Consider the following 27,638-nt stretch of genomic DNA (forward strand, 5'->3'; position numbering starts at 1 on the left):
TTAAAGAATAAAGTATTCAAAAAAAATAAATCTTAAATAAATATATTATATATAATTGTATCACAAGTTATATATATTAAAGTTAACAATAAGTCGATGTTGGTTTGGGCTATTTTAAGTGAACCTATGAACCAACTAAACCCACAAAATTTTCATTTATTTGGACTTGAGTTGATAACCCAATCCAAACCATATCGATTGGGTAGGGTTGATAGATTTCTTTGGGTGTCGGATTTTTTGAACACTCTTAATAACAAATTCCTAAGCCATATTTACTTAATATTGAAATATAGAATGTGGAAAAAAACAAACTGATTAACTTTATAAGTATTTATAGATATTTTTTTTACACTTATAAACATTTATATAAATACTTAGAAAATTAATCTAAACGGACCTAAAACTGATTGAGAAGTAGAAGATAACTTAAATGTTGTGGCTGGCTTTCCCTAAAAAAAAATAGACGTGTAAAATTGCATGCGTACAAACGAGGCATCAAAAGTTGAGTTTATAACAGTTGTAGAAAATCAGTGCAATTAAAATAGCACGTGGAAATTTGTATAAACAGTAACACGACAGATCCCAATGAAATATCTCTTCCTCTGTCTATATGCTTTTGTGTTCCCTCGCAAAGCCTCACACGTATTCTTTTTAAGTTTTGAGCTATCAGACACAAATACATCCCATCTTGAGCACTCTTTTTACAACTGTTTGGTTTCCCTTTTGAAATGGAAAATCTTGATTATTCGCCTTCCTTGTCTCAATCTCCCTTTTGCTAAATTCTTAAGTTCCTAAATCACCCCTCCAAATTTTAAGACAAAATTATCCTCTTAGTCTTAACTTTGAAGGCTATGTAGATTTGGTCCATATGATTTTAATATGTACTTTAGTCATCCAATTTAATTTTTAAGAATATTTAGATTTGGTTTATTATAAGTTCAAAAGATATATTTTTAATCCTCGAATTTTTAGAAAACATCATTTTTACCTAAAAAAAATCCTCTTTATGCCCTATATTTCAAAAATGTCTTTGAAAGATTTTTACTATTATTTTTTGATAAATTTATTTTTTGCCGATTTATGATTATTTAAAATATATCTCAAAATATTTTGTTAGGTATTTAAAAATATTCTAACCAATATATGAAATATCACAGTATATAAATTCATTATTTGACATAAAATCACCATATAATGCATTTATTATGAAGAGAAAATGCATTTATTATGATTTTGTCCCATTGTAGAGATAAAATGCATTTAATATATATATTGCATTTTCATTTGGAGAGAAAAAATGACATTTAATATGATTTTATTTTCCATTTCATTTTCCATGTTGTTTTTGGTTATTACGTGAAATGTTCCATTGTTTGTTCACTTTGTTTATTTGAAAACATTCTAAAAATATGTATGAAATATATCGATAAATATATTTTATATCGATTCAAATATTCATGGTTATTTTTAAATATATCTTAGACCATATGATATCTACTCAAATATTCATCGTTATTTTTAAATATACCTTAGAACATAAATTTTAGAACATATATACAAGCGTGTATATATCATATATCATAAATTCAAAGTAGTTAAAAATCAACAAAAAAAAAAAATCTACCATAATATATAAATCACAAATGGACCTAATGTTCAATATAGAATATATATATAAGCGTATATATCACAAAACAAGAAATCTAAATACAAAAATCATCATTGTTAATATAAAATAAATGATTATATATATCACAGTACATATATCATCATCGTTTATATTAAACCCTCATCATCAACAAATCTTCTTACCTAGCTCCGTCGACTGAATCTACCCGAGTCCGCACGCGAATCTGCTCACGCCCGGTGCCAGAAGCTTTGCCACGTCGTTTTCACGTCGTCTATTTGCTCGAGCCTGCACTGTCGTCGATTGGATCTGCCCTAGTCTGCGTTGATTTGCTTGCTCCTAGCGCTGAAAGCTTCGCCTCGCACCACCGACATCCATCTAAAATCACGATGTCGTCTGCTTGAGCCCGGCTGAAATTGCTCGTGCCGCCGCCAGAGATTCTCTCTCCTCACGTCGTCATCTACCGCTTGCAACTCACACCGTCGAAGGAGAAAAGAGAAGAGAGGGAGAAGGAAAAAAGAGAGGGAGGAAGAAGAAATGGGTGTGAATTACGGAGAGAGAATATACGCATGGAAGAGAAAAAAAATAAATAAATAATATATATACACGATGGCTAAATTGTAAATAGCCACTGATATTAGTAAAAAATAGGGGAGGCCAATAGGATTTTTTTTGTAAAAAAAAATGAAATATTTAAGACATTAACCTAATATACGTTTGTTCTTAAAACCGTTTATGTAGAAATTGCTTAGAAAAAAGTTTAAAAAGTCCTTTGAATAATTTATTGTTATTTTAAATAGACATGTGGCATTTTAAATTAGAAAACTAATTTTTTAAAATTTTCTCTCATCTTTAAATTAATTATATTTTTAAAATATATATTTTAAATATCATATAATTATTTAAAATAATTAGAAAAAATACTTCAAAACCTTTTAAACTCAAGGACTAAAAAGTTACATTTTGAAAAAATATGGACCAAATGTATATATTCTTAAAAACTCGAGAACTAAAAATGTATATTTTGAAATCTCATAGACCAAATGTACCTTTCTTAAAAATTTGAAATATTTTTAAAACTTGAGACCAAACACATATATCATTCAAAACTTGTAAAAAAGCAAGGGTCTATTTGGTTGGTAATTTATGTTTTCAAATTCGCCGAGTTTGCTGACTCAGTTTTTGAAATATGTTTTTGGATTATGTGATCAAAATCATGCCAATTCTGAAAAACAACAATTTTATGTTTCGAGTGTATATATCCAAATTTTGAACTTAAAAATTTTAAATGCAGAATCATATTAAAGGAAGATAAGAGCATCTAGAAATATAGTATTTCATTCATATTTTTAACTAAAATATGTATTATATAATTTATTATAAATTATATAATTTAAAAAAAAAATAAAGACTATTTTTAAATGTAAGAAAATGAACCAAAATATTTACAAATATAAAGAAATTTTACCATTTATCTCTGATAAACTGCGATAGACTACTATCTATGTCTATATGTGTCATAAGAGACACAGATAGTAGTATATCACAATCTATCATAGATCGAGTGATATTTTGCTATTATTTATAATTATTTTCAACAGTTTTGTCTTCTAAAATAATTTTTCTAAAAAAAATAAGTTGATAAAATAATTAATAATAATTTATGGCGGATCTAATATTTAGTATGTATACTTAGATTTATAGTTTAGAAATATAGTATCTAACATATTTAAAATAATGGTTTAAATTATAATTTAATTTTAAAATATGCTGCCATGGAGAGAGAAGATAAAATAGGATTCCATTAGGATTAAATTTGTTATTAACACTGTCGAATTTTCTAAAATTTAAAAAAATATATAAAAGGGAGAGCATGAGGGTGAGTTGTATTTAGTATCAGAAATAGAAATGGGGAAACGAAATAGGAAATTGGCACTGGGGGAGCGCATTACACATGCTAAACCTCCCTTCACCATCGCTCAAATCCAGAAATCCATTCCAAAACATTGCTTCCAACGTTCCCTTTACCGTTCCTTCTCCTACCTTATCTTCGACACCATCCTCCTCTCCACATTTTTTTACATAGCCACCGCCTGCTTCCCCCTCCTTCCCCACCCACTTCTCCACTTCCTAGCTTGGCCTCTTTATTGCCTTTCTCAAGGCGTCATCTTCACCGCCCTCTGGGTCATCGCCCACGAATGCGGCCACCACGCCTTCAGCAACTACCAACTCCTCGACGACCTCCTCGGCTTCCTCCTCCACTCATCCCTTACTTCTCTTTCAAAATCAGCCACCGCCGCCACCACGCCAACAACGCATCCCTCGACCGCGACGAGGTCTTCGTCCCCAAGCCCAAGTCCAAAATCTCTTACTATTTCCACCACTTAACCAACCCACCGGCTAGGCTCCTCATCATTTTCATGACCCTCACGCTCGGCTGGCCATTGTACTTAGCCTTCAACAGGTCAGGCCGAGCCTACGACAGATTCACCAGCCATTACGATCCAAACAGCCCCATATTCAGCGAAAAGGAACGGCTTCAAGTTCAAATATCCATTGCGGGAGTTGTGACCATTTTGTACTTGCTCTACAAATTGGCAATTGTAAAAGGAATCACGTGGGTCGTTCGCATGTACTTACTGCCTTTAACGGTTATGAATGCGTTTGTGGTGTTGATTTTGTCGTTGCAACACACGCATCTTTCATTGCCGTATTATGATTCTAGTGAATGGGATTGGTTGAGAGGGAATTTGGTGACGGTTGATAGAGATTATGGGATGATTTTGAATAAAATGCTACATAATATAACCGACACACATGTCATTCATCATTTGTTTCCTACGATGCCCTATTATAACGCCGTGGAGGCGACGATGGCGGTGAAGCAAGTGTTGGGAGAATATTACCAGTTTGATGAGACGCCTATTTTGAAGGCCACGTGGAGGGAGTTTAGAGAGTGCATTTATGTAGAGGCAGATGATGAAGGTTCTAGCAGTAAAGGAGTTTTCTGGTTCCGTAACAAGCTTTGAATAATACTCATAGTTGGGTTGTTACTATTGCATTATTGTTGCTAACACACTCTTGGTTGCGTCAAGCTAGCCTAATAACTCATCAAAAATATTTTAATTGCATCCTAAGTTACACCTATTAGCTAGGTGCATTCTGTTCAATTATCTCATTATCAATTTTTTCCAGCAACAAACTATTCTTACTCTTCTTTTTAAAAAATAAGATGCACAAAATAAATACATTTTGAGATCCATCCAAATATTAGCGAGTAAAAAGTGGTTTTGAAAGTATGTAAATGACTTATATTTTTAGAATAATTTTTCATATATTATTTTTATGGGATACCAAGATTGATTATTCACGTTGCCATAGATATTATCTAATTACTTTAAAAATATAAACTATACGTTATCACCAAGTTTCTACCTCCTTAACTTATCAAAATATCTCGTCAAAATGTGAGCTTAGTTCAATGATAATTGATATGACCTTCTCTTCCTGAAAATTGAAAGTTCAACCTCTATACTCATAAGGGATAGTTGCAAATATAGACATTAGATCAAAAGTATTAGCAGGTATAACCAAATGTAAAAAAAAAATTGCAAATATGACCAAATTTAAATAGTCTATCAGTAATAGACTATATTATTGGTAGGTAGTAGTCTATCAGTGATAGGCCATATCACTGGTAAGAGTTTATCAATGATAGAAATCTATAGATGATAGACTTGGGAGTCTATCAACGATACAAGTCTATCAGCCTTGTCTACATTTGCAATTTTTTTAAAATGATGTTATATACTTAGTTATTATTCCTAAAAATGTGTTATCAATTGCAATTACCCAATAAAATAACTCGTTAAGGGTTCTTAAACTATCATGTTGAACTTTCAAAAAATATATAAAAAAGTCCAAAGATGAAATTCTTAATGATAGTTGGTTGTATCCACTGATATTCGCAATAATAGGTTGTTCCACGATTTTATATGTTTCACATCTACTTACTTATTTTTGATGGACATTTAAACCTTTATTGTAATAACTACATTGGAAAAACAAATAACTCCCTTTATTAAATATCATTATGGGTAAAGAATAACAATTCTTTACTTTAAAAATATATATATACCAACTCATTTAAAAATGTAACATCAATCTAAATTATTATTTCAATAGGTCAATTAATTTTAGGAACTATTTAGAACAATTTTTCAAATATTAAGTTGTTGTTTTAAAATTTAGGAACCAAATAGATCTCAAATTTAAAGACCAATAGTATAATTTATCTTAAAATTAAATAGTGAAGAGGTAATCTTTTATTTTGAAAAATATAAATATAGTTTTGTTATAAAAAATTTAAAAATATTTTTTAACAGATAACCCTTACGACGTTAACTTCTATCAAATAATTAATAATAAAAAAAAATTGAGGGACTGAAATAGGAAAATTGACCTAATTACGACCTACTAGATAACAATGTAGTTTTGACATAAAATTATGATTGGGCCTGGGCTTATATTGTGGTAGGTGGAACTGGCCCAACGATGATAGTGAGAAATGAAAATATAGTGCAAGATGACGGGAGATTTGTAATTTTGACACAAAAAAAAAAAAAAAAAAAAAAAAATCCCATTCCGATTAGGAAAGGTATGACACGTGCCATGACGAAATTCCATCTGATGACTAAATCATGCACCGTCTATCTGTCTGTCCTCTCTACTATAAAGAGTTCAAAGGGGGCTCTTCACCGACTCAAATCGGCTTTCTCAAGAAATCCAAATTCCCTAAAGACTGGAGAAAAATTGTGCGTGAAGCGAAATACTTCTCTGGAAAAATCTTTAATGATACATAAGGAATTTTCTAGACTTGGTTAATTGATTGCGAATATTTTGATTGTTGTTTCAGTTTTTCGATTAGGGCATTCTAATTTTCGATCTGGTTGATGATTTTCTTTTTCTGAAAAGCGCGAGAGATTTTATCGATCCATCTTTAATTTCTTAGGGTTTCATTCTTCTACAAAGCTTTCGATTCCATTTAATTCTATCACGAACGATCAGAATCCGATGATAAATCAGGCTCAAATGATTAGTTTGAGCCATCCGCAGATGGCAAACCAGCCTCATGTAATCAATCAGTCTCAAGTTATGAACCAGCAACAGGTGATTAATCAACCTCAATTTCTGAACCATTCTCAGATGATGTCTCAGTCGCAGCCAAATCTTTTGCCGCAGCCTCAGGCCATGTTGCAGTCCCAGACGATCATCGGTCAGACTCAGCCGCCGATGATGAGTAACAACTATAAGGTATGGTCACACCCGCAGGCTCCTTTAAATCCTAACAAGAAGCTTCGGAACTTCTCGAAGCCTAACTATGGAAATATGAAGCAGTCGAGGTCGGGGAGAGGCAATTGGAAGGGAAAAGGGGTTAATGACACAAGGATAAACGATAGGAGAACGGTAAAACCCTTACCTGGTTCCGTAACTGCTCCAAATAATGCTGGATGGTATCGACCTCCAAATCTTCATGAGTTGCAGTCTCAAAATCGTAATAAAGCTCGAAAGTTCTATTCAAAAAAGAAGTTCAATAATAGGTTTGCACCTTATGCGCCTCGGAATACCTCGTCTTTTATAATTCGTGCAAAGAAGTCTGGTGGGATCGCTTCACTTGTGTCTCCTTGCCCTGTAACACCAGCCGTGCTGCCTACTCCAATGTTCTCCCCTTCAAGAGAGGCGTTGGGTGATATGGCGAGAGAAGAATGGGGTGTTGATGGTTATGGATCAATGAAAGGGTTGATAAGGCTTCGAGGGTCTGAGAATAAGGCGGAAGTGCAGGAGGAAGAAGAAGAGGAAGGTAGTGGTGGGTCGAGTGATAGTGATGATGAGGAACATCTGGAGGTAGAACGCAGATTGGACCATGACTTGAGCCGATTTGAAATGATATACCAGAACTATGGAGTAGAGTATAATAACTGTTTGGAAAATAGGGTCGATGATCAGGATAGCCATATAGCTCAGTTGGAGGAGGAGAACTTGACTCTGAAGGAGAGACTTTTTCTTATGGAGACAGAGCTTGTTGAGTTGAGGAGGAAGTTGCAACTTCACGAGGGCAAAAACCCAGTTATTCAGGATGTGATGGAGGAGGGAGTGGAGAATGTATCTGAGAATGAAAGTGATGGAGGGTTGGAGATGTATGGAGCATGTATCTGAGATTAGACCAAACCAAGATGTTGATTTCAAGGAGGACGATGAAGAAGTCTTAGAGATTGAGGGGACGTGATTAAACAGGAATGCATACACTACTACAGTAATTTTGGGTATAGATGACATTTAACTTTAAGAAATGGGAAGAAAATATACAGTGAAGTACCAACAAACTGTCATAAAAGCGAGGGGCGGGGCTGGGATGACGATTATAACTGCAATCTATTTTTTTTAACTGAAATTAATTTCTTACATCAAATTGGGAACTTGCACTGACCCTCATTTTCATCCCAAAACCAGGTGTGCTACCTTTCTTTTCCTTGAAATCCCTTTCACTTTACCTTCTCACCCACCTTGGAATAACCTTTGCTTACCAAGAAAGAAGATAACGATCCTGACGTTCAAAGCCGCCGCCATTGAAGTGCCCTGCCTTCTAGGCATTGAGATTGAAGTTGCGGCCATTGAAACAACTTCCCGTTGTATTCAGGTTCAATTCGAAACTCCTGTTGAAATTTGTCTTGACAAAGTAGAATATACCATGCGAGATTCAATTGCTGCAGAAGAAAGTCTTCTATTTGTTAAATGCTTCAAGTTTCCAAAATTCATTTTTTTCTTTTGAAAGATTTTTCGATTCGAGTAAAAGATATACATTCCTTATGAAGAAAAGATTAATCAAAACAATGTGGGCCTTTAAGGATGTCGATCTTCGTAGTTTGGTCTCTACTAATTGTGTAATTTGCCGGTGACTCCAATCCTGGGTGCATGGATATTTTTGGGAGGGAAGAAGATGATAGTTTTGAGGAAAGAGAGGACACCATGTAAGCTGTTACTAATTCATGTGTTACTTAGGTGGTACCTACTCTTTAGATGCAATATGGCGTTTTTTCACATCAACACAGCTGCTCTCTCAAACTTGTATTATATTATCGTATTGTGTTCCTTTTATAACATTGTCCATTTATATCTTTATTACCATTAGTTGTAATTGCCTTGTGTGGCTACTTAACTGCTATCTATATAAGCACATAGTGTTTAAAATTTGATCAGTTAAGGCAGATATTTTCCTCTAATGGTCAAGCTGATGAGCAAATTCGCTTTAGTTGTAATGAATTGTATAATTAAAGTTTTTTATTTTGGTGTTTTCGCTGTAACATTTGTAACATGTCTTTGGTTAGAAGAAACGGCTCCAGGACTGCACAGTAGATGTAGAAATACTAATTTACAAATACATACATTCTTTTACTTGAATCTTCTTGATTTTCCCTTCGTTGGTTCTACCATCGAAGATGGACTCGGTGTTTCTTTTCCAATTTTGCATTTTTGATCTCATTCCCCAGAAACAAAACCAAAGCCATTATTGTAAGATGACAGCAATGAACTCAAGTTGCCACGTTCTTTGTTTTTGTCGACTTTGACAAACCAATTTCCATTTTAGCGCAGTGTCTGCTCTGTCTGTTTGTAAGTTGAGCCCGATCTCATCCAGAACAATATACTTCATTTATTTCTGTAAAATTTCTATGGTGCAGGGGGTCCAATTGTGCAAGCGGTGAGAGAATGTGAAGGTGGGTGATGTGGCCGTGCCTAAGAGACAGGGAATGATATGAATCAACAGATTTCTCTGATTTTTTTCTCCCTCTTGGGCATGATGAATTAAGCCAAGGCAACATCAATTAGTGTTGTGATAGTGTTAGCACATTATGGCGATGTTGATGTTGTGAGAGCTATGGTCCAATTGTGAACACTAGTAGTTGTCTAACCCATCATTAAAATTCTTGTAATTTGGTTACTCATCATTTACTAAAGATGATTAAAGATTAAAAAAACGATGAATGTTTTCACTACGAGCAAGAAATAAGCTGATTTTGTTGCAACTGAGGATTTATTGAAAGCTCTGACAAAACCACAATTTAAGCAATTGTTTTGACTTGTTAATAATTCCTTACGATTTTCCTTTTTTTTAACTGAGAAATATACCTCTCATAACTCGTACGCACACAGTTTGTGTCGATTCTATTTTTTTTGTTCCTTGCCGGCTTGGCTTTGTCAATTTAACACTCTACTTTGGTATAGAGAAGTCTGACATTAGTGAGGTAAGGTGTTTGATATTAGACCTAAACTCGTCATTGAATTCTATGTTCCATTGTTGTTATCCTTCCCTTCCTATAAATTATTTGCATACCTTTTTTTGGAAAAAGAAGGTTGATCTTAATTCTATTCCTTTTTATCTTTAAAATTATCTTGCAATTTTGAAAGTTTTACACTTGTTTTGGTAATCATTTGATTTTTTGTTTTTTATTTTTAAAAATTAAGTCTATAGACGCTACTCTCATTTTTAAATTTCTTCTTTTGTTATCTAGCTTTTACCAATGGTTTAAAAAATCAAGCTATAATTTGAAAACTTAAAAAAAGTAGCTTTTAAGAGCTTGTTTTTGTTCTTGAAATTTGGTTAATAATTCAACCATTGTACTTAAGAAATATGTAAATTATTCTAAAAAATAGAGAAAAAATAAGCTTAATTTTAAAAAACTAAAAATAAAAAACGAAATGATTATCAAACGGAACTTTAGTTTTTTTTTTATGGTTTCTTTTATAACAGTAAAGTCCCATTTTTTATTTGGTTTGAAATTAGGCGTTGCTTTTAAGGATAAAGTGAAATGATTCTTGATGAGGATACCTAAATTCTCTCTCCCTTTCTTACCATGAGTATATGAAGTAGCAGTAAAAGTTAAAATGTTCTTCTGCGTTGGAAGGAAAGAGCAAAAAATGCTAAACGTACCCATGAGAGTATGTGCAAGAGGATAAGGTAGTGAACTATTGCACTTCAATGACTCACAAACATAATGTCATTAAGTAGGAGCTCCAGACATACGATGAAGGTAAGATTACTAGAAGTCAAATTTATTCTAATGAACTTTTCTGCTTATTTAAATCAAATTTTGTGCCGTTCAATTTGTTTATTTTTTGATTGAAGATTTGAGTCTTCAAGACTCAATTTCATCTATAGTCGGAATTTTAGTAGTGTTCCTCCATTATGATTCATGCATTCCTGAAAGTATAGGCATTAGTTACGAATGGAAGTTATAATTTAGCATACTTTCAGGTATATGTTTCATATTTGTCGCAGTTAATGTGTGTTCTTCCACATCATTTATAAATGTACATGAACTTTTCATATGACATGTTCTTCCCAACAAAGCTCCTCAAATATTGTTTGTAATGTCTGTTATTTGCATTTACGGATAGCATGTGTTGTTGTCTTAGGTTCATTGGTGACATTGGGCATTCTTCTATAAAGATTTATTTTGTCTGGTAGAATATTATTTGCCACTTTCCATGCTAAAATCTTTGTTTTTTCAGGAATTTAATTGCTCCAGATGTCTTTCCAATTTGAAAATTTTGAAGAAACAACGGTTGTTTAAACATAGTTTTTCTTTATGTGCATATATGCATACCGTATGCACTCTTAATTAAGACTTCTCCCTTATATTTGGGGTTCAAATCAATGTATCAATGCATCAATGCTCAATTATGTGATGGATTGTGCCTAAACTTTAAATAGCCCTGTCAATTAGAAGGGATGTCTCTCTCATGCCAGCAAATGATTAGTTTTATTAGCTGCTTTATTCTTTGGGTAATTTATGTTTGACATTCTATTAGTGAGGTATATAAATGCTTTATTCGAAGTTTGAAACATGTACTATAAATGCTCCTAACCGAATCTGTTATATCTTCTTTTATGTCTGATGTTGGAGACTAAATGACAGTGACGGATGAAATGGGGTAAGGAATCAGATGAACAGCTTTTGGAAGACAATGTTGCAAACATTGACGAAATGGAAGGAGGACTTGTTTTGGAGAAGGTAAATGAATGTGAGGATATGGATGAGAATTTGGGAAATATTTTGCACTCGGGTTCGGGGATTGGAATCGAGGCCATGGTCAATGATGCACAATAGAGTTGTGTACCTGTAATGATAGTTGTAGATGTTAAGGAAGGCTGTGAAGAATCAAAGGAGATTTCTGTATCAGGAATGGACTGTCTTGCATAAGTGATTTTGTGTAAATGTAAAGCTACTTCCTTGAAGAGGCGTTTTGTTATCTTCTGCAGCTTCTTGCTACATATTTCTGACTCAGATTTTCTTTAGCATCTTGTTCTAGTTGGAAAATTTCTTACATCCCCTTACTGAAGAAGGGCATGTTAATGTTAAACAGGAAATTGTTGATGTTTCTTAATCAAATCTGCTTCTTGTTTAGCTTAACTCTCAAGACTTAAGTTAAATTCTAGGTTCTATATGTGTCTTTTTTCTTTTTTCTTTGGATGTAATATTCGATGTAGTTCAGTCTACGAAAGATGCTAGTTTGTGTTTTATAACCCTCTTTTATAAAACTTATGATTGTATTTTTCTCTCTATAATTATTTTTCTGCTTACGTTGATTTGTAAATGTAATTATTTAATGAAAAATTGTGCTCTCTTTTCCTTGCAAGCCACCCATTATTTCTCCAGTTTTCTACTTTACAGCCACCTAATGGTGCAAAGAGTGGACAATTACTGAGCGTGAGCCAAAAAAATGAACTGGAATACGATTTGCTATCATAAAACTCAAAGCTTGGTAGGAGATTCACAAATTGAAGATTATTTTTTCTTTCTAACGAATCGATAAAACTTGAGAGGGAGAGATTCTTTATTGAAAGGATTTTGGGGTGAGATTTTGACGTTCAAGATTTTTAGAACTTCCATTTGATGAATACATTGTAAAGACGTCGAGGCATCTCTTACTATACTATACACATGGATTTCTTACCTCAAGGGCCTCCTCTTTTAGATAAGTCTTCCTACACCTGCTTTGTTTCGCCGACCCGTAGATGAACAAATAAGATGTTATTGTATCCTCGTGTGATTCTTATTTTCCCATCGTTGTATCTGAAAATAATCTGGCAAATTAACAACTATGTAGTAGCCACTGAAAGAACAACCAGATATAGAGATATCTTACAGAAGTTGGAGCTTAAACCGGCTCTCCATTTCCAAAGGATATCCGAACGGGCCTCCAATAATTGCAGCATCATCCATGGTAACATCGTATATGTCATCTCCAGATTTCCTGCCACAAAGAAAACCCATGTCTGGCAAATCGAAGACCCAACAACATATGGGAACATATCATGTTATGCATTTGCCCTTCCAAACTTTTTCTGAGAGCTTTCCTACGCAATTAAATGAACTACATGATTGGGAAACTTACACCAAGGTACCAGTCATGGAAAATCTCAGTCCAAGCAACATATCCACTCGATACTTCATTTGTCCACTCTTGATAACCTGTCAGAGTGTTACAATTACTTTTATTTTATGGATGCATGATTATAATTAGTTTACTTTATAAATGAAGGTTAATGCAGCATCGAAGTTCATTCAATACAGCGGGTCACATATTTACTCTACCTGCATCCCCATGAGACCATTTGCAGCATTCTCTATCCAACTATCTGTTTCCATCTGCAATTTACAGTAACTGATAAGTAGCTCCTTATGGAATAGGAACAATGTTCCCCTTGGCTCTTCCTAGTCCCAAAAAGAAGAAATAGAAAAAAAGCAGAACAAGAAGAAGAAGCCCTCTTTCTTTCCCAATGGAGAATGAAGGCCAAGACCGAACTTGGTTAGAGGGCCGGTGTGATTTCAGTCAAACATCATTTATGGGTACGAGTTAGCTATTAAGAACTTAACTTAGCTAAAGGACAGGTATCGTCCACTGCAACAAATGTCAATAGTCAGGTGAAATCGAATAAGAGATTGCCTTTTGAGAGGGATGCGTAGCCAAATGGGTTCCAAAATAATCACAATTTCCTGTATAACCTGCCGATACTCATCTAAAGTATGTTTAAGTAGAACTATTACTCCTCGAAATCTCATGTCAAACAGCCCTAATGGATAATGTCCTATACTTTATTCAAATACTTGTTCAGCCTGTCCATATTTTACCACCTTTTTCTTTCACTGATAATTTTGTAACCTATTTTATTTTGTTCAGCATAGGAAGTATGAATGCAATGACTACCTGTGAACTCCATAACATATTCCATTCTCCCTCGACAAGCTCCTCCTCAAATTTATTTTCATTCCGATTTTCAGAGATGAGCTTATCAATTGCCTGTAGTAGTTCAAGTTCTCAAGAAATCAGCCGTAGGAGAATATAATGAGGTTGAAATTTTCTCTGTGATTTAGTGTATGTGGAAAATAGGCTTACCTCTTCAACTCCTTTACCTGTAGAAATTGCTAGCAGCAAGTTTTGTCTTGCTTCTGTTTGCTTTTGCAACACAAACGTGGTGCCCTACACTATTACAATGGTTCTGAATGTCCTTAGCAGTTGCCAAATCAACTCAAGAAGTTTCAAGTATGTAAGACATGTTTGAGTAACCGAGGAAAGTGAACTAATTTACCTTGTTTCCTCTTGAGATTCGGAGATTTCCAGAGGGAGATAAATATGTGGTGTCCAACCAGCCCTTTGCTTCATCTCCAAGAAGTCTGAATGGTACAGGATATGGAACCTTAAAAGGCAAGAACTTGAAAGAAAATGCTGCTCTGTCAAATTGGAAAAGTATGCGTTTGCCATCTTTGATTGATGCAGCCGCCTATAAGGGAAGGATAACATTAAAAAACAAGGGAGATTGCTGACCGGTTGTAAAAAGATATACAAACATACCTCTACTTTCAGCTCTCCAATTGCATCAGAGAATTTAACAATGTTGGAGACCCGTGGGTCGTTTGTCCGTAGGAATATCTCTTGAAACACGCTGAAGAAATCAACTCCAACAAATGTTCTCTGAGGGGGAAGAGTTACAAGATTTTACCATTTCTTTTCCATATCATTGCTTCAGAGTATTATATATCAAACACATTATATTTTTGTTCTGTGCAATCTTATCAGAATTTGCACTTAATTTCTAAGGATGAGTCACTGAGATAAAGCAACAAAACGTTTTCAAAATCCTTTGTTAAAAAAAACCTACAACACTATGTTACTCCTTTCTAGATTTATCTTAAAAACTTGTAAATCAATATATTAAAAGACATTGTTTCTCGGACTTCGAAGAAGTCTAGAATTCCTCGAGATAAAGATGGACCTCAAAAGAAACATCTCAGATGTTTATATTCATGAAGGATCTAAAAAATTTTCTTTCCTTGGGCCAAGTATCTCTTGCTAATAGATAGGGAATGTGTCCCACATATGAGGAAAGTGAGCAAATCTAGAAAAAAGTGAGTGAGTGGAGATAAGACAGAGTCTTCTTTTAAAAGTATCCATTTTTGTTCTCTCTCAATAGAAGTTTCTTTCTTCCAAGTCCTTGTTTCTGTCCTGCGCTAATTTCTTCCGCAATGAGATAATCACGATCCTTTTTGTTGTCTATGGCCTAGGAGATCAGTACTTACATGAAATAGTCATTTGTTATTTTAATTGATTTGTTTTCAGCTGACTTTTCACTTAATTTTAATCAAAATACAAGAAAGAAATTTGGAATCTAACTTCTGAACTATGATTTAATTATAGTTTAGGTACAGGATCATAATATGAGAAAAGGGACTTGCTATTGCTGGAGCACGTTATGTCAAGAATTGAAATTGAACCTGTATTATGGACGCTGTTCCAGGTCTAGTTGTGAACACCAACTGCCAACGTCCTTCAATTAAGCTAGAGTCCGTCTGCAGGCAATGAAAGAGAAGTGAGGATTAGCAAAGACAACTAAAAATGTAAAATAGACGCCAGTTATCTCGATTAATTTTCATTCATGTTGAAGATATTATACTTGGGATGAAATTCTAAATCTCTATATAGTGGACAGAAATAAATCAAGAACGTCTCCGGATTACCATTGACTGGAAAAAAAGGATTTTGAAGCATATCAATTTCTTAAGAAAACTGTACTGACAAACTAATGAACTTGTAAAACTAAACCAATGAAAGAAGTAACCAGAGAGTAATTAAGAACGACTGGAATTATGGGGATTCAATTAATTAAGAACTTATCTATCACCGTTTCAAGATTTCAGTGGACAGTACTGTTAATTGTGCAATTGATAAACAGAGTGTTAAAAATTGATAGGGAAAGCGAACCGGATTACCGGATCTCGCACGCCTTCCAAACCTTCCAGAACACTGACAGCCCGTTCGACATTCTGAAGAAATCAATAGACTAAAAGAAGTTCAAATTCTGAATCTGGACAGAAGTGAACGCAGAACAAAAGAATGAAGAGAGGGGCCAAAAAAAGAAAAATTACGCTGAGCTGCTGAGAGGAAACAGAACGGCCTCGACCTTGGACACCAATAAGAGCCTGAATGAGCGAGTTTTCGGGTTCGGAAAAGGAGACGACTTCTTTCTGCTGCTCATCGACAAGAGAAGATCGACAACGGAGACGAATGTGTGTGTGATGGCGATGGAACCGTTTGATCGGAGGGAGAGATGGAGTTAGTGGAGTGAAGAATGAGAGGTGAAGATATGTCGGGGTTATGGCATTAGGTTTAAGAGTCATGATTGGGGAAAGGCAAAAACAGAGCAAGCTGTGGTGAGCTACGCCCCTGATTTTTGGTTATCTTTGGAGAAGTAGTAGTAGCTGTGGCCTGTGTGGTAGTGGTGGCAGTGTAATCGACTGTTTATTGATTTGCATTTGTGATTAAGCTGAGCTGTTTCAATTGTGTTCCGACACGTTGAGCAATAGGCTAGAGTGAGAATTGGCTATCTTTTGTTTTTACGGTAATTGTTTAAAGAGATATTTTGATTTTAAATTCCTTTTCAAAATTATTTTCTTAAAACATTTAAACTTTTTTATATTTTTGTATATAAGATTTAATAGATTTTACTAACTAAAGTACCTTTGCCTTTAGTGGGTGATTGGAGAGAATATGGATTTGGAACCACTTTCTTTTAATATTTGAGAGAGAGAATGTATTTATTAGTTGAGATTTATTTTTCATTTTCAATTGGAGAGAGAATATATATTTAATCAAGTTTTATTTTTCATTTAATGCATTTCACGTTTCAAACAACTAGTTTTATTTACCAAAAAATCATGGTTATTTTTAAATGTACATCAAAACGTTGTATTAGATGATTGTTAATGTTCTAACCAGCATATGGAATACAACTGCTTTCTCAACAACTTATTGGTTTTTCTAGCAGTTTCATGATTATTTTTAAATATACATTTGCAATGAAAATATTTCATGTTTTTTTAATGTCTTTTTTTACCTATTATTAGCATAAATGTAACTTTATATATATTGAATGTAATATCTACCCTAGGTATTTTGATTGTCTATTGTATTTCATTGTTTATTTTGCGTATGCTTATATTTCGTATAAACATGCACAAAATAAACATATGTACCAATATATTTCCTATAAACCTTTTAAACATACCTTTGTATATGATACAATTCCCTCTTCTATATCTCAATATATATATAAACTTTTTACTTCCAATATGTTTCATATAAACCTTATACAACAGTAGAAAACTCAATACATTCATTAAGATATATATACTTGATAAACCTCCAAACAGTATCATATGACATGGTATATACCATAAAATATTATAGTATATATAAGTTAACTTTATTCATTGATTTTATGTACCAAAATATATATATAAATCCCTCTTCGATATTACAATATATTTCATATAAATCTTTTTAAAGTAGTGAGAAACCCAACACATTCATTAAGATATAGATACATGATAAATTCCCAAACATATCATATGACAGAGTATGTAGCATGCAACCTAAAGCCTCGGTCCCAAACCATGAATATATATTACAGTATATATGATAAAAATAGTACAGTGTTTCAACTGTATGTACACATTCTAATTTTTGGAAAAGAAAAAGAAACAGAAAAAGAAAAAGAAAAAGAAATCTTAACCGTATGTCCGAAATAGCATAAATCGCAAAAACCAGAATTAAATCGGTTTTGCTAGGTCCAAAATCGTTGAAATCGTTTGGTCACCATCGAATCAAAAGGAAATTGTGTTGAATCATCCCTGATTGGTCTCTTTTCTTTTCAGAAATCGTTGTCAACCGTCGTCTGAGTCGCACCGCGATATGTAGTTAAGCCGAGTTGTTCGTCGCGTGCCATCTAACCTAGTTGCACATTGTCCGAGGTCGTTGAGCCGAGTCCACCGTTCGTCATCATTCGTTGAGTTGCTCACTATTTCGCTTTGAGTTTATTGTTCGTAGCTCAAGTTCCACTTCACTCAGTTGTTTGTTGTCCAATGTAGTTGTCAATGAACCACTCGTGAGTTTGGTCGTCGTGGGTTGCTGTGAAGTTGGAGAGAACGAGGGAGGGAGAGAGAATGAGGATTTTGAAAAAAAAATGGTTAAAATTTAAAATACACGTGAATTAAGGAAACTTTTGAGTTTTCATTTTTGAAAAATGTGAAATTGTTTATAGGTTAAGGACAAAAATGGAATTGGATACTAATTTTTGTGTAATTAGGAAGTAGTTTGGACAAGTTTGAAAATAATAAAAAAGCTGGACAAAAGTGAAATATAGGGTTATTAAGGCATTGTATGTTGTTATCTCGAGATATTTAGTTTTTAAATCCTTTTTCAAAACTTATTTTTCATAAATGTCCAATTTTTTTTATATTTTCGTACATAAGATTTAATAGATTTTACGAACTAAAATAACCTTACGTGTGGTGGACGGCTAGAGAGAAAATGTGACATTGGCAACCACTTTCCATATTTCCCAAGCACCCTTAATGTTGAAAAAGAAAATGTATTTATTTGTTGAGATTTCCTTCCCATTTTCAATTGCATAGAGAAAATGCATTTAATCTGATTTTATTTTTTTATTTAACATATTTCACGTATCAAACAACCAGTTTTACCCACCAAAAAATTATGGTTATTTTTAAATATACCATAGAATAATGTATTAGATGTTTGCAAAGGTTCTAACAAATACATGAAATATACTGATAAATATATTTGATATGTACTCAAATATAACTGGTTTCACAACAACTTATGGTTTTTCTAGTAGATTTATGATGATTTATATATATATATATATATTAGAACATTATATTAGATGTTTGAAAATATCCTAACCAATAAATGAAATATACTTAGTAAATATATTTGTCGTGAAAATATACCATGGTTTTTTTATGTCTTTTTACCCATTATTAGCATAAGCATATCTTTGTATATATTGAATGTAATATCTACCCAAGTATTTTGATTTTGTCTATGATATTTCATTGTTTATTTTGCGTATTTTTATATTTCATATAAACATACACAAAATAGACATATGTACCAATATGTTTCATATAAACCTTTTAAACATACCTTTGTATACAATATAATTCCCTCTTCTATATCCCACTATATTCCATATAAACCTTTTACAACAATGAGAAACCCATCACAGTCATTAATATATATATACTTTGATAAACCCCAAAACAGTATCATATGACATGGTATATGCCATCAAACATAGTAGTATATATAAGTTAACTTTATTTATTGATCATTTTGTCAGGTTTTATGCCCTAAAACTCGTAGATAGTAAATGTAAATAATTGACTATCATCAATAAAGAGTTATCGATGTTATTTCAATAAGTATAATTGATTGTGTTGTATGTGTTTTGTCTTAATAACCCTAAATCCAATAAACTAACATCCTAGGTTGTTTTATGCAAACCTTTGACGAACCTTTCTTCAAGTATCCCTTGATCGTGAGATTATATCGAATGAATCATCAACTAAATTTTGGAAAACCATTTTCCTTTTTATGTCACAGTTACCATAAAACTTCTAATAACCTCCCACTCAATTCGGTTATTAGATAAAAAGAATAATTAATTTTCGTATAATTAATATGTTATAAATAAATATAATAACCAATTTATCATATTATATTTATAACCTATAGTTTTAATATTTCATCATATGAAATATATAAACCATAGTTCTTTTTCTATATTATGGTATTTAATATAAATCATATTTATATTAATTCTTCCAATTAATGTATCTAATACATCATATCAATTATATCACATATAATTGAATTTTCTCTTGTTAATTTGAACACTTCAAATTAACCCAAAATGTGATTCTCAACTTGAACCCATTGAGCTACCAAGGGGACCTCATGGACCTATAGCTTGAAGCTCCAACGGTACGTGAATAACTGACTAAACTCTTTAATCACGAGATCCACCATCCGTTAATTGTTGGTCACTCCACTAAAATCAATAACTGCACTCTTCGCACTACAAATATATTTCTGTGTCCATATGACTAATCAACTACGCGACGACCAATCGCTCGTAAGTACAACTGAACCAATTCATCGTTTTACCCCATGTAGTTACATCTAACTCCTTAAGTACCATTGATTCCTTTAATGAACAATGAGTCATAGTCCTATTATGTCTAAGTCCTCTCGGACCAAGAGAGGGTGTGGCCACTAGACCTGAAATCAACCCTTAAGGGAACAATTTATCTATTTACCCCTGCTTCAGGAAAAGAATGAATTCTGTCTTGTGTAACTAAGTTTCCAGCTCTCCAATCAGACGAATCCCCAAAATGGTAGGCTTGTTGAGTTGGAAATCTGGCCAACTAAAGCTCTTATGGATGAAATTTGATCTAGGGTCATCAAGGACTTCTAAGTTGTATCGAATTACTTTTTGAAAGTTGTTGGAATTCCATTATGGTGTAAGTGATCTTACGGTTGGAATGTCTTAAGGACAAGATTGGATGTTTACTCTATATTTTATGTGAACGCTGGAGTTAGTCATGAACCATGAAAGTCATGTATTTTAAATGTCATGAATTTGTATGCATTGATTTATGAGCATCGTGAATGAATTTTCTTTTCCCATAAATGATTAAGCCCTAAATTGTAAATGATATAGTTTGTTATACACTAAAATTATTTTTATTAATATCAAATTATTATAAAGGAGGATTATAAAATATTATGAACTAGTAATTTATAATAATGATTGCCAAGGTGGGTCGTCTGGATGATCGCCATCAGAGTTCATGGTGGTGGTTAGAGTTGGCCATCGATGGTAGTGGTTGAAGGTGGTGATGGCTGGAATGGGAGGCCACCAGTGTCACTAGTGGTTATGGTTGGAGGGGGTCGAAGTTGAGCGATAGCGATGGTCGGAGGTGGTGGCCAACGATGGAAAAAATAAGAAGAAAGATAAAGCACTCATACAAATCAAAGGACCGCCCTCATAGGCAGGAGTTCCCAACTCACTTAAGATTAATGTCATGTCACCTATGGTCATTTTAGTGAGATATAAGTCTCAATTATCAACGACGTTATATAAAAAGACTAATCATCTTATGGTTCGGTCTTATATAAACTCTTTGTATAGGATACCTCAACTTGCATATCTCCACATGAATGGTCAGGATCAGACCATTTGTAACACTTTACAACACTTGTAACATCTATAAAGCGGGTTGTATTCGTAGTGTTATAAGGATAAGGTATCCCTCCTTTATCTATCTACTACAGACCATTTAAGTTATTACTTAAGGTATGATTCACTTGTATGTCTCCACATATATGCTTACGTTACATGAAATAACCATGAATCTTAGTTTATTGGATTTAAGTAAATGCTTATAAAATAACATTTATTTTATTAATAACAATACGTGTACAAAATATTTACAATCTATGGGACCATTGGGAGAATTAAGACACCTATCCCAATAGCTGTAAAATTGTATTTTGATGCATAATGTTTCTGATTTGTTTTTGTAAAATTCACGTTATGTAAAAATTGGGATTTAGGACCGATCCTCGCTTCCACTCCGAACCTTAACTGGTTCCTTCAGGTACTCGGGGTAATTGTGTTTCTAATGACCATCCACATTACAATAGAAATATTTTTCTTTGTCAGTCTTAGCTTTGCCTTTGCCTTTCCCAGCATCGAGAGCCTTCCCTTTCCCTCCCTTCTTTTTCTGGATCTTACCAGAGGTCAAAGGAACAAACTTAGTTTCAGAGGATGAACCTTTATGAAACTTTTTGAAATGAGCAACATTTGTCTCTCCTTCTACAGATCCCTTACCTTTTATTTTACACATTTATCCTCGATATTTAACTAAAAACCACTTTACGTCTTTAGTATTAATGCCTATTAATTAACTTAAAAGGATTGTAATTAATTAAGTTTCACCATTTTTCACCACTATTGAAATTAAAATAGATTGATACATTTGTCGAAATTCGTTCGCTTCTAGCTTAGGACCGAAAACATGATGTTAAAATCGTCAAATTGCAGGTGTTGCACAAGGCAATGAAGGGAATGGGAACATACGACTCGACCCTGATACGCGTAATTGTGTCGAGAGCTGAGATCAATATGCAGTATATAAAGGCAGAAGATCACAAGAAGTATAAGAAAACACTAAACAAAGCAGTTCATTCTGAGACATCAGGCAGCTACAAAGACTTCCTTCTTTCTTTGTTGGGTCCTGATTATTAGAGTACAATTGCACTGTTGATCAGGAAGATTTAGGATTCTAAAAGTTTAAAATCTTCTTTGTGATTTTCTATTTTTCTTGTGTGATGATTGTATTTGCTTTGTGTAATGTTATGAACATCCATTGTATCAAGTTCAAGTTTGTAAAGTTGTATCAAGTTCAAGTTTGTATGTCTGTTCATTTGTTTCTTTATATGTATTTCTTTTGGGGAAATAAATGTATTTGGTGATGGTTTGTTAAGGATTTTACCTCACTTTGTGAATTATTACTCAACATTAGTGAATTAACGAAGAGAGGAAAAAAAAAACAGAGGCTTTAATGTCGGTTGGAAATTTCACTGAAGGGCTTTAATGTCGGTTGCAACCGACATTGAAGACTGTGTTATTAAAGCCCTTTATTGTCGATTTAAAACCGACATTAAAGGTAATCGACATTAAAGGGCTTTAGTAACACTATCTTTAATATCGGTTTAAAACCGATATTAAAGCCTGAATTTCTTCTAGTGACTTTAATCAAATTAAAATTAATCTAGTGCTAAAATTGAAAACATCCAATCTTGCAAATTGAGATTCAAACATACCAAATGCAGAATATTAAACCCACCTCTAAACTGATTTTGTTTCAAAAATGCAAAGAACATGGATGCAAGAAATTGACTCTGATACCAATTAAAATTAATACGTTTGTTCTCCTCTCAAGGAAGGACAAAAAAAAATGAGTGATATTAACATTCTTTTCTAACCAAAAAAAAAAAAAAGAAAAAACATATCCTCGATAAAAACTCTAATTTCAGATAGCAAAGACTCAATCCAATAATTTGTGCTAATTAATCCATTAAATTTATATCAAAGATTAAATATGAACATGTTAATTGTATTAATGAGAATAATACCCAAAATAAAAATGTGTAATGAGGTACACATTAAAAATTTATGTTTTTATTTTTACAATAAAGTCTGATATGAAATTTGGTGCAAGAAATATTGACAAGCGGGTCTCCACAATAGAGGTAACATAATAACTCTTTAGCTCTAAGTTGATTTCTCCAATCATGCATCTATAAAAGATATGTTGGGAAGCTACAGAGCCCTTCAAAGCACGTTGATAATTGCCTTTTTGATATGTGATCTATCTATCCAGCCCCATAAATCTATTGGCTTCCAAAAATTTCTCCTCTATGAAAATAGAAATCTCACTTATCAGATTCTATTTTAGAAGATATATTTTTTTCGGAAGAATTTATCATGATAAATCTAAAGTTCCATTTTAGTGCACCTATCATAAAGACGAGTTTTTTTAATTGGGTCATCAAAATAGACATTATAATTACTAGCTAAAATTCGACACTACTTCTATTAACAAGTTTTTAGGTTTTATCATCCGTTTTTTACTTATATTTTCAAAAACCCAAATCATGTTTTGGAATTAAGAAAAGTTTCCAAAAACCTACTTTTTTATTTTGAAATTTAAATAGGAGTTCAAATGTTTTTTTAAGAATTATGAAAAACCATAATTAAAAATTATGGGGGAGACAAGTATAAATTTAAAAAAACTAGAAAAACAAAAAAAATAAAAATAAATTTGCTATCAAAATTCAATGTGAAGTTTATTATTATTATTATTATTTAATCTGCCCAATAGTTTAAATATTATCTTAATAAAGATGAAGACAATTGTGAAAAATTGTGAGACCGACATAGTTTGTACAAATCAAAAGTAGAACTCCATTTGATAATGTTGAACTCAAACATTGTATACTTTTTTTCTAATGTTAGGGTAGTCTCTTCCTATTTGACATTTACATCATTAGATGAATATTTAACGAGATTCACACACAAATCTTTTACGCTTCTTAAAGTTGTCGTATACTATTCTAATACAAAAGATAATCTCTAAAGTTATTGCTTTTGGTGTGGTCGTAAGTAGCTTTGATGTTGGATATCACAATCGCACTTCTTCAAGACTTACAAAACAATTATGTGACATTTGCTCTACCCTCAAATAAGTTAGTCAATTTACATTTGAATAGTCGATTGCACAACAAACTGAGAGTATTGGTCGTGGTTTTGAGTCCTCCATTTTACATTTGTATTTGAATTTATTATTTTAAAAAGCGAATTCTTGTACAATTTTGGTACATACAACTTGCATAAGTACCCATGCGTAGTAGCTACCTGTGACCGATAACCCATTAATAAGAAAGGAATTTCGTAAAGAAATTAAGCTTATGGACACCACTAATTTAAAAAATCAAGTCAAATGAAATGTAAACAAACAGAACCTTAAATTTTCTAGGCTCTAGAGATAACTTTAAAATTACTAAGAAGAAAAAACTAGCAACAATTTTTTTTGTTCATAGATCTTTTTTTCAATCTAAATTTTCACTTTCAAGTCTCAACAACATTCTATTGAAAAAGTATATTGTTTAATTTTTTTAACGTAATTNTATTTAATTAATTTCAAAGTTAAAGTTATAAAATAATTTTTTCATTCATCGTTAGGAGATACACGTATCATACCATTTACAACTAAGTTTCAATTTCTTCTCAATCTTTTTAGTTTTCATACTTTTAAATCTATGTCATAAATCATAATACTTTTATTGTGAATACTTTTGTAGAGTTAACCCAATATCAATATGGAGAGATTTTTTAAAAGAAAAACAACGATAGAGATTATAGAGTCACCATCTTAAAAAAAGAATCATATCTCTGATTCTGAGATCTTATACAGAAATCAATTTAGAAGAATTGTCTGGAGATCCTGATTTAAGAACTAAAATTTCTAACAATAATTATAATATTCAAGATCAAGTTCATAGAACATATTTACAAAAAGATCCGTGTCAACCTCAAAATCATATTTTTCCATTAAAAAAATTTGGAGAAAGTCAAGATGATTTAATTAAGTTTGGTTTAAATAATATTCTAATTGGTTAAAATATAGCATTTTCAAAGGATGTTGCATTTTGTTTATGTTGCTATTTGTTTAAACTAGAAGTAAGCGAAGCATCAAAAGGTGAATGTTTTATTAGTGAAAGATTTTTTAATTGAAAGAAAAAAGGGAAATTAAAAACTCATGTTGGTGGTCCTAATAGTGCACACAATCAAGTTTAGAGTAAATGTGAGGCTCTTTTGAAACAAAAGCAACATATTGAGACTTTTTTTAAATACAATGTCTGAACAAGCACGAGTTGAGTATCAAACTCAGTTAGGCGCACAAATTGATTGTACTTGATTTTTATTATGGTAAGGGCTTGCATTTCGTTGACATGAGACTGATGATTTGAAGAATCAAGATAATTTTCTTGAACTGTTATGATGGTTGTGCAACCACAACAAGGATATTGAAGTTATGACTTTGAAAAATGCTCTGAACAATTTAAAATTGATTGCACCAGATATTCAAAAAGATAGAGTAAACTCCATTGCAGTAGAAATTGTTAATATAGTTATAAGAGATATGGGCGACAAACAATTTTATATCTTGATAGATGAATCGAAAGATATATCTTCAAAGGAGCAAATGTCAGTCATATTACGATATGTTGATAAAGGTCATGTGGTTGAATGATTTTTTAGAATCATACATGTCAATAATACAAGTGCTCTATCACTAAAAAAAGCTATTGATGGTTTTTTTCAACATGGGTTAAGTATTACTATTTATGAGGACAAGGATATGATGGAGCAAGTAACATGCAAGGTGAGTTCAATGACTTGAAAGCACTTATTCTAAAAGAAAATGGATGTATTTTTTACGTCAATGCTTTTCTCATCAACTTCAATTAGCTCTCATAACTACTGTGTGGAAATTGCTGGTCTCTTATTATTATTATTATTGTTACAAATGTAATAAATGTTATTGGAGCATCAACGAAACGTTGGGATAATATATGAGAGAAACGTAGCATGGAAATTTTTGAAGCTTTAAATTATAACACTTTAACGAGTTTTATTATAATGTTCTCTCCAATAGTTGATGTACTTGAGACAATTATGCAAGGTGGATCAAATTCATAATAGAAATATGAAGCAAAGATTCTAATAAATTCAATCTTGTCATTTGACTATGTTTTCAATATACATTTCATGAAAAATATCTTGGGAATCACAACATTACAAAGAAAAGATTAGGGTGTTGTGAATGCAATGAATTTGGTCTTTTTTTTTTTTTTTTTTTTTTTTTTTTTTTTTTTTTTTTTTTAAGAAAGTCTACAATCAACAAAAGAGTCTAGTTGGGGTTCATTGTTAGAAATAGTTTCTGATTTCTGCAATGTCATGGTATTGAAGTTCTTAAAATGGATGACATATTTCTGGTTCAAAGACGACAGAGTCGAAAATCTCAACCAATTAGAAATTTGCATCATTACCTTGTTGACATTTTCTATGCGGTCATTGATATGCAACTTTAAGAGTTGAATAATCGCTTTATAGAAGCAAGTACTGAATTACGTCTCTATGTGGCCTGTTTGAATCCGAGTAATTCATTTACTGCTTTTGATAGGTAAAAACTTAGTCGGCTTGCTCAATTTTATTCAATAGACTCCTCAGCTAGTAAATTATTTATGCTTGAGGATTAACTTCAAAATTACATTACTAATATATACTCAGAGTTTGTTAAACTAAAAAAACCTAGGTGATCTTGCAGCAAACATGGCCATGACGAACAGAGATAAGGTTTATCTATTAGTTTATCGATTGCTCACTTTGGCGTTGATTTTATCTGTTACAACTACTATGGTAGAGTGAACATTTTCTGCTACGAATATTGTGAAGACTCGATTGCGTAATTGAATGGGAGATTAATGGATGAATGATTGTCTTATAACATATATCGAGAAAAATTTATTGGATAAGTTAGATAATAAAGTTATCATGGATCGATTTCAAAACATAAAAATTCATAGATGATAGTTGTAATATGTATTAAATTAGTTTATCTATGGAGCTATAGATACTTTTTTTTAACAGTTTTTTTTTATTACATATTACCCCCTTATAAAATTCCTAGATCTGCATTGTATATGCTAATAAAAACGAAGAACATGACATATTTAATGTGATCCCTTGTACATAGGGGTGTACATAGGTTGGGTTGGGTTGAGTTGAGGATGTTTTTTGGACCAATCCGAAATTTGGGTTGGTTGGATTGGCAACCTAAAGAATCCAAATAAACTCTCTAACCCAACCCAACCCTTAAAATTTGGGTTGGGTTGGGTTGGGTTGGTATGTCGGGTTATAATTTGTTTTTTTTTCTTTTTAATTAAAAATATATAA

General features: G+C 32.6%; 3 protein-coding genes across 4 annotated transcripts; 2 read left to right on the forward strand and 1 right to left on the reverse strand.

The window, feature by feature from the left end:
• The first annotated feature begins 3,535 nt into the window (after positions 1-3,535).
• Positions 3,536-4,656, forward strand: LOC120088910 (bifunctional fatty acid conjugase/Delta(12)-oleate desaturase-like). The gene is given in 2 exon segments (XM_039046347.1): positions 3,536-3,887; positions 3,890-4,656. Coding segments are annotated over 2 exon segments (1,119 nt in total).
• A 1,722-nt stretch (positions 4,657-6,378) lies between these two features.
• Positions 6,379-9,708, forward strand: LOC120088333. 2 transcript variants are annotated; one of them, XM_039045552.1, is made up of 2 exons: positions 6,379-8,655; positions 9,364-9,708. In XM_039045552.1, the coding sequence occupies exon 1, from the start codon at positions 6,701-6,703 to the stop codon at positions 7,841-7,843; it is 1,143 nt and encodes a 380-aa protein (XP_038901480.1). In that variant the 5' UTR covers positions 6,379-6,700; the 3' UTR covers positions 7,844-8,655; positions 9,364-9,708. The 2 variants fall into 2 exon arrangements, with proteins under 2 accessions (XP_038901480.1, XP_038901481.1); XM_039045553.1 differs by having other exon boundaries at positions 6,379-8,324.
• Positions 9,709-12,471: 2,763 nt separating this feature from the next.
• Positions 12,472-16,469, reverse strand: LOC120089355 (probable plastid-lipid-associated protein 12, chloroplastic). Its single transcript, XM_039046793.1, has 11 exons — positions 16,111-16,469; positions 15,955-16,008; positions 15,460-15,534; positions 14,540-14,659; positions 14,277-14,468; positions 14,084-14,167; positions 13,895-13,987; positions 13,282-13,335; positions 13,082-13,158; positions 12,833-12,940; positions 12,472-12,759 (listed from the first exon to the last, which is right to left on the reverse strand). The coding sequence occupies exons 1-11, from the start codon at positions 16,360-16,362 to the stop codon at positions 12,672-12,674; spliced, it is 1,197 nt and encodes a 398-aa protein (XP_038902721.1). The 5' UTR covers positions 16,363-16,469; the 3' UTR covers positions 12,472-12,671.
• Positions 16,470-27,638: the final 11,169 nt, after the last annotated feature.

The sequence above is a fragment of the Benincasa hispida genome, chromosome 10, assembly GCF_009727055.1.
Source record: "Benincasa hispida cultivar B227 chromosome 10, ASM972705v1, whole genome shotgun sequence".
Classification (NCBI taxonomy): domain Eukaryota; kingdom Viridiplantae; phylum Streptophyta; class Magnoliopsida; order Cucurbitales; family Cucurbitaceae; genus Benincasa; species Benincasa hispida.

What these genes read in the sequence shown, in the direction of transcription:
- LOC120088333 (XM_039045552.1), top strand. Translation starts at nt 6,701, where the DNA reads ATGATAAATCAGGCTCAAATGATTAGTTTGAGCCATCCGCAGATGGCA.
- LOC120089355 (XM_039046793.1), bottom strand. Translation starts at nt 16,362, where the DNA reads ATGACTCTTAAACCTAATGCCATAACCCCGACATATCTTCACCTCTCA. An exon ending in TTTCCTCTCAGCAGCTCAGC is followed by an intron (nt 16,009 to 16,110) that starts GTAATTTTTCTT and finishes TGATTTCTTCAG; the next exon opens with AATGTCGAACGGGCTGTCAG. An exon ending in TGGAAGGCGTGCGAGATCCG is followed by an intron (nt 15,535 to 15,954) that starts GTAATCCGGTTC and finishes CATTGCCTGCAG; the next exon opens with ACGGACTCTAGCTTAATTGA.